Consider the following 16,220-nt stretch of genomic DNA (forward strand, 5'->3'; position numbering starts at 1 on the left):
TGACATGATTTTATTTGAATTCATGCTAGCACTGTTGGTAACGAAAGGTTGCTGCATTCCTTTCTCTAGGCTGCTGCTAGGACGAATCACTTCACTTCTTTGGGATCTGAAGTGAAAATCGCTTCCACATCCATTCAGAAGTGTTTTTTGAAGTCAATCTTTAAAAACACATATTGTGTTTCTCTATTAACCTTTTTGTTGGAATCTGCTGTTTTGATAGTCCCTTTACCAATCTCTCTGTGTGCTTTTCCACAACAAGATGTCAAAGGCTTTTTTCTCCTATGACAGAGAAAATAATTTGCATGAATGTCTTTCTCCCATTCCCCATCTGAAAAAAAAAAACCAGTAGAACTCTTACATAAGACCGTCTTGTTTCCACAAACAAGATATCTGCCTGGCTATGTCTCTTGCAAAAGACTGTAGCTTATTTTTTTTAAGTGCGAATGAATCAGGCAAGGAAGTGTGTGGGTATTTGTGTGTGTGTGCGTCTTTGCAGCATCAGAGCTCAAGAACGCATCAATTTGAATAAAAATTGGGTCTGTCAGTCCCTTAAAAATCCTAGTCAATTAAATCGTATGAGTCGTAGTCCATGGCTTAATTAAGCAGTTACATTTGCATATGTTTGCCTGTGAAAATGTGGCATTGCCTTATGCTGAGTCAGATCAATGGCCAACGGAGCCTAAGAGTGCCTGTTTCAAATGGTAGGGAATCTTGGGGGATCTCAGACAGAGAAAGCGTTTTGCCAGTACCTGATGCTTGGAACCAGGGCTTTTTTTCAGTTGAAACGCAGTGCAACGGAGTTCCGGGACCTCTTGAAAATGATCACATGGCTGGTGGCCCCGCCCCCTGATCTCTAGATAGAGGGGGGTTTAGATTGCCCTCGGAGGACAATCTAAACTCCCCTCTGTCTGGAGATCAGGGGGTGGGGCCACCAGCCATGTGACCATTTTCTCCGAGGGCAACCCACTGAGCTCCACCACCTCTTTTCCCAGAAAAAAAGCCCTGCTTGGAACAATACCAAGGATTTGATCCAGGGACTTTTTGCATGCAAAGCCCGTGCTCTGCTGCTTAGTAAAAATAATAGTTCTAAAGGAAACAGCCTAGTTTCCTTTGTTTTAGAGAATGCATGTATGTTATCAGGCATCAGTCCTCCTTCCCATGTGATCTTGGGCATATTATGTATTACGGGAGGGCAATGTAAACATTAATGAAATGATACTTAACAAAATAACATTTCTAAGTTGGTATAACTTGTGGAGCTAAATCAAGAATTAAACTTGCAAGATAATTTCAAGAAAATGTCTGTTACACGAAACCTTCCACCATATGAAACAGTACAACACTATCTCGCATAACCAAACACGTAGTTAAAGCAACGAACATGCAACTGATAGTCTCTCTGAGTTCAGTTAAACAAATGATTCTTGCTTGCAAAACCTTTGTAGTGAGCTGAATGCTCCAGTCTAACAAAGTACTGGATTCTTCCACTGTATTTCTAGGGGAAAGGTGCGGGGGGTGGGGGGAGGAAGGAATTCAGTTCCAACAAATTGGACAGACTCCAATCTGCAGCTTGAAAGAGGGTCTTGAAATAACAATATAATTATAACAATAATACCAGGTGGGTAGCCATGTTGGTTTGCAGTGGAGATGGGCACGAACCACAAAAAACCCAAACCGTGCAGTTCGTGGTTCGTGGCATTTTCACGAACCAGGAACCACGAACTTTCACGAAGTGGGGCAAGTTCACGAACTAGTTCGTGGTTCGTGTGGTTTAAATACCCCTTTCCGGCTGCTTAGCAGCAGCAGGGAAAGGGACATTTAAATCTGCGGATCAGCTGCTTGTCAGGAAGTCAGGGACTTTCCCCTTGTTCCAGCTGACCCAAAGTGATGTCATTGTGTGCTCCTGGGAGCATGTGTGCACTTTCCGCACATGCATGTGGTACCAGGGGTACTACCTCCCGCCAAGAGTTGCCCCCTGTGCTGGCAACCCACTGAGTTCTACCACCTCTTTTCCTAGAAAAAAAGCCCTGTTTAAATGTGTAACGCAGACATGTCATTGGACAGATTTGGGGTGACTATCAGGCAGTACAGAGTTCTGGCTTTTATTGAGTTTCTAAACTTAATAAGTTCTCCAGAATATGGAGGTGGTCAGAATTTTTGTATTGTCACAATATTTAATGAATAAAAACCATTTTTGTTTCTGAAACTTCCAAAGGGTCTTCAAAGGCAGACCCACATAGAAGGTATTGCAATAGTCAGTTTTAGAAAATATGCACATAGTTTTGTGGTCGCGTGGAGATAATGCAAGAGCCTAATGGATGCGATCTCTTTTTTGATGTTCTCAATTGTGCTTCTTTCTCTTGTTTCTCCAGTGTTCAGCACTTTCTAAACTCAACACGGAGGTTGCCTGCATTGCAGTTCATGATGAAAACACCTTTGTCGTTGGGACAGAGAAGGGGAGGGTCTTTATGAACACTCGGAAGGAGGTCCAGGCAGATTTCAAGAAGTTCTGCAGTGAGTGGAGTTCTTTAGAGAACCGTTGACCCATTTTTTTAATTGCAGAAATCCTTTGCTCGAAAAGTGAGACTTTTAATGCCAAAAGCAATATCAGGCCAACATGTTGGGTTTTGCTCTTCCATCTTTTTGGTGCAATGGTATTTTTTTTAAAAATGCACTCGCTACTCTCATTTTGTTTTGTATTGTTTTGTGTGTGTGTTTTGGATTTTAGTATTTCATAGTTCCTATCATAAGCCTCATCGGGCATTGATATGGATCTATGGCAAAATAAATATTCTAAATGAATAAAGATCCTGAATGTGGCAAATCACAGTACGTAGCTGGTTCCATAATCTGAGACTGCACTACTGAAAATTTGTGGTTACCATGGTCACCACTAGGGGTGTGCAGTTTGAGTTACTGATTCGGGATAAATACCCGAATCAGACCCGATTTGTAAAGATTTGAGATTTCTGAATCAGGCCCAGCATCGAGGGACCAATTCGAGAATCTTGAATCAAAGCTTTCCGAAGCTATTTGGACTGCCTCAGAAGGCTTCGGGTCATTTAAAACCCACACTCTTGCTCCAGCTGACTGGCAGAGCACACCAGTCAGCTGGAGCAATGCCACAAACTTTAAAGTGATCCCCACACCTCTTGCAAGCGGCACTGGGGGCGCTTTAAACCCCTGCCCTTGCTTCAGCTGACTGGTGGAGCCAGTCAGTGGGTGTGGGGAGGTGAGCTAGGACAAAACTTCCCCTGGCTTTTTCACTTTTATATGCACCAAATCTTTACGGAGCATACCGAAGTGGTTTAAATACATGAAACTCGAAGCAGCTTGCTACTTCGGGATTTGGGTTATTCTGGATTGTTTTCCTGCTTCAGGGAAACCCAAAGCGGGAAACCCAAAGCAGGAAACTGAGTACCACCCCGGTCACCTCTCTAATAAACATTGACTTAGATCCATCAGAGCAGTTTCACCAGATGGAAGGATTTCTACCTCCAATGTGACTTTCTTGCCTCCCTTCTCCTGCTGCAGATTAAAATGCCCCCCAAAATGCTGGGGTCCCTTCAGAAGCAGCATTTCAGGAGACATTTTGGCCTGCAGAAGAAGAAGCCATGCTCCACAGGTGAAAGTGGGGTGGAACCTGAGAGGGTGGAGTTTGGAGAGGTGAGGGATCTCAGTAGAGTATAATGCCATAGAGTTCACCCTCCAAAGCAGCTATTTTCTCCAGGGTAACTGCTTTTTGTAGACTGGAGATCAGTTGTAATTCTGGGAGATCTCCAGGCCCCACCTGGAAGCTGGCATCCTAAAATGACATTGAGTAGCTCTGGAAATCTCTAAAAACTCTATAGTTACCATAGACTGACTGGTGATTCCCATAGCTGCCTGATGTCACTTCTGGGTTTTACCAGAAGTGGTGTCATGAGACACACAATGCTGTGCCCCCCATGTCTTTACCTCAAAAGCTTCTTAGACGTCTTGGAACAGGAATATTAACAGACAGCAGCAGCAATGGTCACTGCCTAGGATCAGCCATATATACTTAACACACTTTTTTGTAAAGTTAAGTTTGCTGTTTCACAGTTACCATTAACTAATTTGTTTCTGTAATTAGCTTAAGCATCACATGTTCTATTGCAAGAATTTTTTAAAAAGGGAGAATCCATTCCTTCATAGCCAGGGCTTTTTTTCTGGGGAAAGAGATGGAGGAACTCTCACCCAGGGCAACTCCCGGGAGGAGGTGGCGTGCCTCTCTCTAGAGAAGTGATGTCATCACACAGGCTGTGGCCGCCCCAGGAGTGTTCCCATGCTCCATGGTGGGGCCCAATTTGGCCCAGATAAGGCTAAAATCGGCCCAGAATGGGCCACTCCACTACAGGGGAGCACTCCCCCGCCTGGCAGTGGCTGGATCTGGGCCATTTCAGGCCGTAAATGGACCCCAAATGGCCAAAATGGGCTCCAAATGGCCTGGATTGGGCCTGAGTTGGCCTGGAACGGGTCGCAGCTGGGCAGGTGAACCCTCCTCCGTCTGGCAGTGGCCCAATCCTGGCTATTTTGGGCCCTATCTGGGCCCAAACAGACCCCAAATGGCCCAAACAGGCCATTTTAAAAATATCCTCTTGACACCAGTCACGTGGGTATTTTAAAGAGGTGCCAGAACACCGTTCTGGGGTGTTCTGGCTCAAAAAAAGCCATGTTCAGGGGTTAAAAGCAACCCCTGAGTTGCTTTTAACTCCACTGCAGAAAGCTTAGATACCTATATATTTTTCCCCAGTACAAGTAAAAGCAGCTTGGAAGTGTTTTTTTCAGTGAAAAAATTGCCCCAAAGGAAAGGGTTAATCCTTTGCCATACCATTCTCCTTGATAAAGCAAACCAGGCAGCTAAAGTCGCAAAAGAAAAACAAAAAGTTTTGTTTGTGCAGTGTAGCTGGTTCCTCGATCTCGCCCCGTTGATTTGGTCTCTCAAAGCACTTTGGAGGCAGTTGTTAGAGAACTGGGTCTGTGCCCTGGGATGAGGGGAGAAAAAGAACGTATTTGTTTAATTATAATCCTGTGAGTATTCGTGCAATAGAAAAATCAAGCATCGGGGAGTGCCTGCATGCTCAGTGCTGGTGGAAAGCGCATTTGCGTTCGTGTTTAATCCCCTTGGTGGAACTGCTCAGGAACAGTTCATTCTCGTGCAAATATTAGCCCTGCTGGTCTGTCAAGGTCAATGCTTGCTTGGGATTATCTGTGGAGTGGGAGTCAGCTGTAAAATTCGCCCCAGGTCTAATCCATTGTAAGCATTCAGCCTTCAGCAAAGATATCTTTCTCCTGCTCTGTCGTATACCTTAACCTGTTCGCTGTGGCCCGAAAGTTACAGCATAGTGGTTCAGCTTCTTTTAATAAAAAAAAAAATCTCAGTGTGTTATCATTAAATGTAATAGTAAAGGGGCTGAGTCATTTGTGACTGATAGAAGCCATTCAATGGGCTACCTACAGGCAAGGTAAGGGTCTCCTGCTTTACAGGAGAAATCCCTACATCTGCCAAAAAATATGTAATTTAACAAATACACGTAATTTAACAGAAGGAAACAGCCTGAGGAGGGAGTGGGCATGCTTCAGATGGGATAGAATCAGGGCTCATTTTGAGGGGGCAGGAGCACAGTTTCGGCAGTTCCCCAAAAGAGGTCACATGACAGGTGGCCCTGCCCACCTGACTCAGCCATTTTGGGCCCATTTCGGCCTGGATTGGGGCTGAAACGGCCCGGATTGGGCCTCTGACGGGTGGTGGATCACTCTCCTGCTCAGCACCAGCCCAATCCTGACCATTTTGGGCTCCTTTTCAGCCATTTTCAGTCCCTTTTTTGCCATTTTGGGCCCTATTTTGGCCCTGAATGGCCAGGATTGGGTCCAAAACAGCGAGGATAGGTGAGGTCAGGGGGTGTGGCATATGCAAATCAGTTATGCTAATGACACACTTCCAGTGATGGCAAGGGGCGCGGCATATGCTAATGAGTCATGCTAATGAGTTATGCTAATGAGTTCCTCCAGCTCTTTTTCTACAAAATGACCCCTGGATAGAATGTCAAGGCCGGCTGCATTAAAGGGGAAAAGAGCCGTGGGGTGGGAGAAGAAAAGTCAGCCTAGTTAATCTGGGGGAGGCATTGTCAGCATAAAACAAATTTGAGATGGATTTTTGGGACAGGTGAGGTGGGTGGAAGATTTCACCAGAGAGGACTCCTCTGGTATGTGAGAACACATACACATTAACTAAAAGGGGGGGAAATCCCCAAAGAACTGAGCATGCTCCAAGAGGCATGGAATGTTGAGTGCAGTTGACAGTTGGAGGCGGGGAACGCACCGTAGGGAGACTGACCCACTCAAGCACCTGAAAGCAAGGTATGCTATTTTTTTTTGCTGTATTGTGACCTTTTTCCTCCACAGTCCTGATATTTATTTTATGATTACGGTTGTATTTTAACTGCTTTTTAAAAAAATCTGTTTGGAAACTACCTCCTGAGCAAAGCTGAGCATGCAAGATGCAAATATTTTGCAAAAATAAATACATCGTATCAGTTACCCTGAGATGCGTACAGGAAAATATTTTCTATGTACTGAAAAGAGGTGCTTGCCTTATTGCTGAAGAGAGGTGTTCTCATGAGCTGGCATGTCTTTTTAATTACAAATTCCAATGCAAGGTTGATACAGCAACATTTCCAATTCTTTCAAGAGCTGCCATCCCTAACATACAATTAATAAAGTGCAAAACCCCTTTAAAAACAAATGAACAAACACGGTAGCTGGGCATTCTATACCTCGAGATATCAACTACAATTGGACTGGAAGCAGAAGAGAAGTTAGGGTGTGTGCAGACTTCGGTCGGACACATTTTTAACCCACCATTCCTATAAGGAATTCAGAACTGCGTAGATAGGGGATTCCAGATTCCCTTTCCTCATTTTATCAAACAACCACCATGTGTAGTATGTGGGGCTAAATGATCAATACTGGCCCAAGATTTTATTTTTAAAACTTTACTTCATTTATACTCTACCTTTCTCCCCAAAGTAGCTTACATCATTCTCCTCTCTTCCATTCCCCCCCTCACAACAATCCTGCAGGGTAGCTTAGGCTGAGAAGGTATGAGTGGCCCAAGGTCACCCAATGTGCTTCCAAGGCAGAAGAGGGAAATTAAAGGTGGTTTCCCCAGATCCTAGTCCATCTCTCTAGCCACTACAAACTGAGACCCAGTTTGGTGTAGTGGTTAAGAAGAGCGCGGGACTCTAACCTGGAGAACCGAGTTTGATTCCCCACTCCTTCGCTTGAAGCCAGCTGGGTGACCTTGGGTCAGTCACAGCTTCTAGGAACTCTCTCAGCCCCACCCACCTCACAGGATGTTTGTTGTGGGGATAATAATGACATACTTTGTAAATTGTTCTGAGTGGTGTTAAGTTGTCCTGAAGGGTGATATATAAATTTAGTGTTGTTGTTGTTGCACACACTGACTCTCATCCAGAGAACTTCATGGCTGAGCAGAAATTTGAACATAGATTTCTTCCGTTAAGCTCTAGCACACCTCCTAAGAGAATCAAGTTCAAGAGGAAACAGTTCCACACCGTTCTGTGCCCAGAATAGTTTTTTCAAGTTGCGGGGAGGGATCCTTGTTGCATACTCAAAAAAATCGCACTCTGGCTTCTATAGATATGTCTGTACACACTAATTAACTTCATTTATAGCCCACCTTTCTCACTGAGATTCATGGCAGATTAGTTGGCATAGGAAAATGAAGGAAAGTCTACCAGCACCCCTGGTGATGAGGTCACATGCCCCAGCTAAGAGGATACCATGTTCTGCTCCAGATAACAGATTACATGTTGACATGGAATGGGTGGATAGATAGAATACACACAGCCTGCTTAAAGGGGTATAGAATCTAGGGCGCAAGAGTGAACAGTTTCGTTTCTCCTCTCTCTTTTTCTCTTCTCCATACTCCCCACCACATTGGCAGGAATCCAACAGAGGAAAGAACACGATCTAGACAGCCAGAAGAAAGCCAAGGACTTTGGCCGGAGCATTCCACGGATCTCCCCAGATCAGGGATCGGATGTTTACCTTCTCAGGAAGATGGTGGAAGAAGTCTTTGATGTGCTTTATAGTAAGGAACACTCCTGAACCATTTCCATTTTCCTTCTCCTGAGGTTGCTTCCTACTGTGGTGTGTGCTTGGTTTCCCTTTGAGAGTGTTCTGAAATTATTGATCCATCACATCTGGGGCTGGAGGTGGATAGCGGAGGTTAAATTAGGTAGAGAGGAAGAGAAGCAGGTTGGATCAAGCTTGCTCAGAATGCAGAGCAAACAGAGGGAGTTTTAGGGGCCCTCGTGGTACCTTCATGGATCCTTTTGTCAGTTAACTCCCTACTAACCTAGTAGCTGCAGTATTGAGTTCTGGCCATCTGTAGTGGTGGCGCCCAAGCACTGAATATCATTTATTAGGTTTTTATTTCATCTTTCATCCAAGATGCTCCCATCCAACCACATGTGGTTGAGGGTAAGAATGACCAATCCATGATTGCCCATTAACCCTTGTAGCTGAGGAGGACTTGGAACCTGGGTTTCCCCAGTGCCACACTCTAACCAATGTGCCACACTGCCAGAACACACTAATTCTAGTAAGCTGAGTTGACAGTGCAGAATAAGGCTACGGACTCTCAGAAGGTCTCCTATTGTTATTAATTTCTATTATAATTAATACTTTACACAAGTTCTTTAGTATTCAGCATGCTTCCCGAACTTTCTTGGAGAATACCACCCTATAAACGGGCACAACAAAGGGTCTTGTGACCTCTTAAAGGCTATTTGTTACTTATTTATTATCTTAAAGTCTATTTATGTGGCAAGAGCTTTCATATTATCCATTTCTCTCTGCCTGACAAACACGGGCTCCAGTCTTCAAAGGTCTGAACACCTATTAATCATCAAAGAACTGCAAGACTCTTTGTTGTTTTGCTGCAGTAGAGACTTAAGTAAAGCAGCTTCTCTTGTGGTACCTCTAAGAAAGTTCACTCTTATGGTGGTGGAAAGTGCCATCAAGTTGCAGCCAGCTTATGGCAACCCTGCAGAGTTTACAAGGCTTGAGACAAACAGAGGTGGTTTGCCATTGCCTGCATCTGCATAGTAACCTTAGTCTTCCTTTGTAGTCTCCCATCTAAGTACTAACCAGGGACGACGCTGCTCTGCTTCCACGATTTGAGGAGATTGGGCTAGCCTGGGCTGTTCAGGTCAGGGTGATCATTCTTATAATTCCATTTATCTCAGTTGGTGTTGGGGAGCTGCAGCTGAGATCAAGGGATTTACCTAAAACCGCCATTTGGGTTTGCGGCCAAGGAGGGACTGGCATCACATGGTGCCTTGCGTTCGCATTCTAACTCATCACTTCTGAACCAGGTGAGGCCTTAGGGAAGAGCAGCGTGGTGCCATTACCGTACGAGAAGTTCTCGAAAGAGCCCGGGTCACTCGTGGTTGCTGGTTTGCCTGATGGGCTCACCTTCCGGAAGCCCACGGAGTATGATGCGAAATCTCTGATGGCCATTTTAGAACATAGCCACAGTATGCGGTTCAGGCTGAAAAGGTAAGAGGAACGTTGGGTAGGGATTTAGCACTGAGTAGGAGGGAGTTGATATGTTTGTGTTCAAGTTCTTACTTGGAGTCACCGAATATGCTTGACCGAAGATTCGAGCATCAAAGTTGGCTGTGGAGTTTAGATGTAAAGTCATAAAGTGCTGACTTCAAATGTGTCAGGTCTATGGGTACGAGTGCTCTTTTTCTTATAGATACAACTTCCCTACCTTTAACAGCTGCATAGCTGGCAGAAATTAATAAAGTCTGTTATGTGCCTCCTATGAAAGGCATTCCTTGGTTGGTTGTTGTGGGTTTTCCAGACTGTATTGCCGTGGTCTTGGCATTGTAGTTCCTGACGTTTCACCAGCAGCTGTGGCTGGCATCTTCAGAGGTGTAGCACCAAAAGACCTTGGTTGACTTTTTGCCTCTTAAGCAGCTGTTAACGCATAGAATCTTTGCTGTCCTGCCTCGGTGATTTTGAGGGTCAGACTATCAAGATGATGGGAAATTAGTCAATCCATCTCCTACTCTTTGTGTAACCATAAATAGCAATTGTGGACATTCTAATTTGGGTGGAGGTTGTAACACGGGGATGATGAAATTAAAACACACAATTCTTCTTTTACCATTATTGCTCCCGAGGTTTTTTGTCCCTCAAGCAAAACCGATGTACTATGGGATGACTGAGATCACTAAAATTATGTAGGATGAAGAAGTTCACAGTTCCCCCCGCAAATGCCACAGCCTCGATCTGAATGCCCCACGCAATTGCTGCGTACAGTTTTGTTTTAATGTGGGAGAACTATTTATAGATCTCTCGTTTGGTATTTGGGTGATTCATTGTCAGTTTTCCTAACCTTGTTAGGGCTCCAAGCAGCCATGGGGGGTATGACCCAGAATAAAAAGCAGGGCTGAAGTAGGTGATTTAACCTTTCCATCTGACATACCATTTCCTCAACGAGAAATAGCACATATCTGCAGCCGCTATAAAACATGCTGTTGGGGGTCCCCTTCCAATTATATGATCCTGTTTGCAGTGCTGAACCATCCCTCCCGCATGACGATGGACTGAAAGTTACCTGGTGTTTCCTTCTCTTTTCAGGCTGCCTGAGGACTCCATTAGAGAAACTACCCCTGGCTCCGAAATGAACTCCTCCACCCTGATGTCAAAGGGCAGTCGAGATCCCAGCCTCAACAACACACACACTAAACCAGCCAATCAAGACGCTCTTTCTGGAATCACCACCAATAGTTTCCTGTACGGGGTGTCACTACCTGCGCAGATTGCCATGGAGATAAAGCAGGAGGGCCCTGCTGGTCGGCATGGAGTGAATGCGACCAACGAGATACCGAGGCCCCGGCTGACAGGAGAACCGAAGGTGCCTTCGCCACAGGAGTTCGGTGACTGCTGTGGTAATGGCATTCATGTTTGCTGTCCAAGGAATGGCTGTGAAAAGACCCCTGAGATTCCTTGGATTTGAACTTAATAGAGGGCAGGGGGAGGAAGTGTGCCACTATGGCTTTGATAAAGATATAGACTTGCCACTCCTAATCAAAGCTGATGAGAACATTGGAAGAGCACTGCTAGATCAAAACAAAGGTCCATATTGCCCATTATCCCATTGCCAGCGATCCACTAAGTGCCCCCAACAAGACTTGCAAACATGGAGCTCGAAGCACCTCTCTGTTGTTGTCCCCTGGCAACAGCAATACCAGGGCTCATTTCGAGGGGGAACGTGCAGGAACGCAGTTCCAGCAGTTCCCCAAAGAGGTCACATGTCAGGTGGCCCTGCCCACCTGACTCTCGGCCATTTGGGGCCCGTTTCGTCTTGGATTGGGGCCGAAATGGCCCAGATCGGGCCTCTGACGGGTGGGTGGATCACTCTTCTGTTTAGCAGTAGCCCGATCCTGACCATTTTGGGCCCCTTTTCGGACATTTTCAGACCCTTTTGCCATTTTGGGCCCAATTTCGGCCCTGAATGGCCAGGATTGGGTCCAAAGCAGCCAGGATAGGTGATGTCAGGGGGTGTGGCATATGCAAATCAGTTACACCAATGACACATTTCTGGTGATGTCAAGGGGTGTGGCATATGCTAATGAGTTATGCTAATAAGTTCCCCATGCTCTTTTTCTACGAAATAACCCCTGAGCAATACCATTTCTGTCTCTGAAAGTTTCATTTTCCTGTCATTTCTAATAGCACCCTGTTGGGGGTCACTGGCCTAGAGAGTTCGTGGATGAGGCGAGATTTGATCAAGAGACCTCCCCAGTCACAACCAAATTTTCTTGGTCACCACACTACATCGACACTCTGTGTGGGATGGACTTGGGAGCTGGTACAGGGGAGTTACAAAGGTGGAGTCAAACCAAGCAAGGGCCAAGCTCCAGTCAGAGAGAGCAGGGTGCAAGAGAGCAGGGTGTGAGTTAGGCAAGATCCTTCGCTCGTCATCTCCTGAGAAGAGCTGAATGGGCTGAGAACAAAGGTCTGAATGTAGAGCTTTATACAGCCTGCTCAGCTTCCTGGACCCCCACCCCCCACCCCGAAATCAGTGTGTGGGGGGGGCGAGGAATCGAAATGAAATTGCAATGCAATACTTCCCTATCAAACCTAAACCTGTTTTGCTACTTTAACAACATAAACTGAATCATTTATAATTTTGTAGGTTAAACATATAAATGCTTTAAATGTTGCAAAATTGCAAATAATCCCAGTGCTAAAATGAGAGAGCTGCGATATGCTGCACTGTATTCTGTCTTAGCACATTTCACTTATTCCAAAAGGAAAAAAATATTTCATAGAAGTTTTTTTGCAGCGCTCTCACACATTTCCCACTCTTTGCTGCAAAAGCCTCAGACTTCCATGCTATACATTTTGATTAAGTAAAACCTGATCATAAAAGGCATTTCATTCATATTTTCCTTAAGCATCTAAGCTCCAAATTTTGTATTTTTCTGGTTTTATTTTTTTTCCTGAGCCTTCACATCTCTAACTAGTGGTACAGTCCAAATGGCATTCTTCAAGCCTACATCTCAGTTCAGTACCACATCAAATCCAGCTGCAGGGTACCCTGTCTTGGGGGCTTTCAGACCAGGTCCCAGGGAACATATGTAAAGTCTATAATGCAACAATCTTACTGAAACAAAGCAGGCCTGGGACTAATCGATGCCTGAATGGGAGACCTTCCTCCTGGGAATTCTGCCTTGGATGAGGGAAGCAAGCTATAGCACATGCTGCATATTGATATAATTAATAAAATTAAGACAAGGGCAGGCTCTGAGGCCAGGGCTTTTATGGGCTATGGTGGAAAGAGATAGGCCTTTAAGATTAGCTGACTGAATGCTCTGTCATGGGGCGTGGCTGGTTGGTGCTGCAAGCTACAATGTGGTACCCTTGAGGAAGATGGCTTGTTTTTGCAAAGCTGGTGGCAGAAACTCAGTTCTAGCGGTACAGGAGAAAAGGTGCTGGAGTTGGTTTCTGAGGGCCCTATTTTAAGACCCCCCTCCCAATACCTGAGTAGATTGCAGTAGATCCTCGCACATTTGGGATTAGGTGATGCTCATGTGAAGGCACAAATTCCCAGTGGACTGCACTTGCGTGTTCAGTTAATCTCTGCAACTGCTGCACTGAATGTACAAGAGCCCTCTTTTCCTTGTTTTTATCATCCTGATTTCTCTCTCATTTTGCTTCCTTTCTTTTCCTGATAGGTCCAAGTCAGAAATCTGCTCTTCCTAGTGGCCCACTCATCCAGAACGTGCACTCCTCTAAACGGATCCTTTTCTCTATCGTCCATGACAAATCAGGTATGATGTATTGTCGAAGGCTTTCACGGCCGGAGAACGATGGTTGTTGTGGGTTTTCCGGGCTGTATTGCCGTGGTCTTGGCATTGTAGTTCCTGACGTTTCGCCAGCAGCTGTGGCTGGTATCTTCAGAGGTGTAGCACCAAAAGACAGAGATCTCTCAGTGTCACAGTGACACTGAGAGATCTCTGTGTCTGTGACACTGAGAGATCTCTATCTTTTGGTGCTACACCTCTGAAGATGCCAGCCACAGCTGCTGGCGAAACGTCAGGAACTACAATGCCAAGACCACGGCAATACAGCCCGGAAAACCCACAACAACCATCAAATCAGGTATGGTTATGCTTTTTGGCAGGTGAACCTTGGGAGGTGCAAAGAATTGAGTAGTGTATAGATTTCAATTGTGCTGCCTCTTCAAATTGCATTTCAAGAGCCAGTTTGGTGTAGTGGATAAGAGCGATGGGACTCTAATCTGGAGAACCAGGTTTGATTCCCCACTCCTCCACTTGAAGCCAGCTGGGTAACCTTGGGTCAGTCACAGCTTCTTGGAGCTCTCTCAGCCCCACCCACCTCACAGGGTGATTATTGTTGTGAGGATAATAATAACATACCCCTCTATACAAATATCACTAGTCAATAGCAATATAATATACCACACAATGTCTGTCTGATATAATACAAACACTCATATCGTCAGCTTTCCCATTGCCTTTACTGGGTGAAATATCCTTCGATTGTTACATAACGTATAACATATGACCAATCACATAGTCCCCTTTCCCATTCAAAATACTAGGTGGACTTCAGTTGGTTCTTCAATACTTCATATGTGTCCCCTTCTTTAAACACACACTAAATATTGGTCGTAGGAATTCCTCCTGTGTTGTCAATTGAAAGTCATACTTAGAGGTATGGGCGTTGTTGGCGTCGGCTACGAGCTTTGCCAGCTTCTTCCATATTGGCTCGTTTCGAGCATTGTCTTCCTCTGGCCAATAATTCCTTTCAGCACGACTTTATCTTCCTCTGACTAATAATTCCTTTCAACAAGCCTCTCTCCAATCCGGGCTAAAGTGCAATCAATCTCTTTTGAAAAGGCAGCCAAAATTATAATAATAACATAACATTCGATTTATATACCACCCTTCAGGACGACTTAATGCCCACTCAGAGCGGTTTACAAAGTATGTTATTATTATCCCCACAACAAAACACCCTGTGAGGTGGGTGGGGCTGAGAGAGATCCAGAGAGCCATGACTAGCCCAAGGTCACCCAGCTGGCTTCAAGTTGAGGAGCAAGGAATCAAACCTGGCTCTCCAGATTAGAGCCCTGCGCTCTTAACCACTACACCAAACTGGATCTTAAAATAAGCCACTTTAAGTTGCCATTGAGTTGAAAAGCAGGTTCTAAATACCTAAATAAACAAAGTTACCCCAGTTTAAAATAAATAATAATAATAATAATATTTGATTTATATACCGCCCTTCAGGATAACTTAATCCCCACTCAGAGCTGTTTACGAAGTATGCCATTATTATCCCCACAACAATAATCACCATGTGAGGTGGGTGGGGCTGAGAGAGCTCCAGAGAGCTGGGACTAGCCCAAGGTCACCCAGCTGGCTTCAAGTGGAGGAGTGAGGAATCAAACCCGGCTCTCCAGATTAGAATTCCGCTCTCTTAACCACTACACCAAACTGGCTCTCTGTCTATGGGGGCTCATAACCCAGCAGGAAGACTTCTTGACCCACCTAAGGATCATGATTTCTGGGTTGAGAAGTATGGTCTGATTGACAGTCTCTCAACCCAAATGTACTAACTCAAATCAAGACCCGTGCTTCTTGTATAATGCTTTTGGGGGGGCATTGCCTTGGTCCAAAATGGTTGTTCTTGCTCCCCTTCCTACCCTACCAATGGTTGCAAAAACTTAACTTGTTCTTTAGCACTATACAGTTTACCCTTCCACAATTCTGCAGTTGATAAGTGAGTCTACTTCCGGAGCTTAGCTGATAGAATTTGTGTGTTAGGCAACAAGTTACACACCAGGCAGTCTGCTCTGTGTTTTAAAATGCCACACTAAATGGTTTTAACAAAACAACCATGGAGTTTAAACGACACTCCGGGTTAAACTACAAGTGACATGTGTTTAGATTTCTGGCTGTTTTCCTTTATAAAACTGAAAAGCTGTTGGCTGGGCGGGAGGTGGGGGCACTGCTGGCAGGGGGAGCATGTGGATAGGGTTGCCAATCCCCCACTTGGCTTTTGCACAGTGCACTTTAAATGTTGATAGGAGTTGTAAGTTTTGACCGCGGGAGATTTTTGATCTCTCCCTCATTTTGTGTTTTCTGCGGCATCCCCTCTGGCCAGTGGGGGAAAGGGAGGGGAAATGCGCCTCCCAGGGCACACTTCTGAGTGGTGCGATGTGCTCTTACGCACCACAGTAGGCCAATTTTGGCCCAAAATGGGCTGCTGCAGAGCACAGGAGCACTCTAGGGCCCATTGCACTGCCCTGGCAATACTCCCGTGCTCTGCAGCTGTGCAATTCGCCCGAATTGGGCTGTTGCGGAGTGCAGGATCACTCTGGGGCCTGTCATGCCACCCCAGCAGCATTCCCACACTTCACAGTTGTCTAAATCAGCCCCCAATTCAGCCCAAATCTGGCCCAGTTTGGCCAGAATTGGGCCTCTGCGGACCGCAGGAGCACTCCAGGACCTGTTGCGCCAACCTGACAGCGTTCACACACTCTGCAGCTCCCCGATTCAGGCTGAATTGGGCCCAATTTGGCCTGTTGTGGAGTGCAGGTGTGCTCCCAGGGGCAGCGTGTG

The 16,220-nt window shown here is 45.4% G+C and overlaps 1 protein-coding gene across 6 annotated transcripts in view; it reads left to right on the top strand.

Annotated features, from left to right (window-relative positions):
• Positions 1-16,220, top strand: part of GTF2IRD1 (GTF2I repeat domain containing 1) — a 129,710-nt gene that overhangs the window by 64,381 nt on the left and 49,109 nt on the right. For all 6 annotated transcript variants that reach the window (XM_055001940.1, XM_055001941.1, XM_055001943.1 and 3 more), the window contains exons 3-7: positions 2,373-2,514; positions 7,991-8,137; positions 9,426-9,609; positions 10,702-11,012; positions 13,305-13,400. In XM_055001940.1, coding sequence (XP_054857915.1) covers positions 2,373-2,514; positions 7,991-8,137; positions 9,426-9,609; positions 10,702-11,012; positions 13,305-13,400 — 880 coding nt within the window. The remainder of the gene's footprint in view (positions 1-2,372; positions 2,515-7,990; positions 8,138-9,425; positions 9,610-10,701; positions 11,013-13,304; positions 13,401-16,220) is intronic.

This window comes from Eublepharis macularius, chromosome 17 (genome assembly GCF_028583425.1).
Source record: "Eublepharis macularius isolate TG4126 chromosome 17, MPM_Emac_v1.0, whole genome shotgun sequence".
NCBI lineage: Eukaryota > Metazoa > Chordata > Lepidosauria > Squamata > Eublepharidae > Eublepharis > Eublepharis macularius.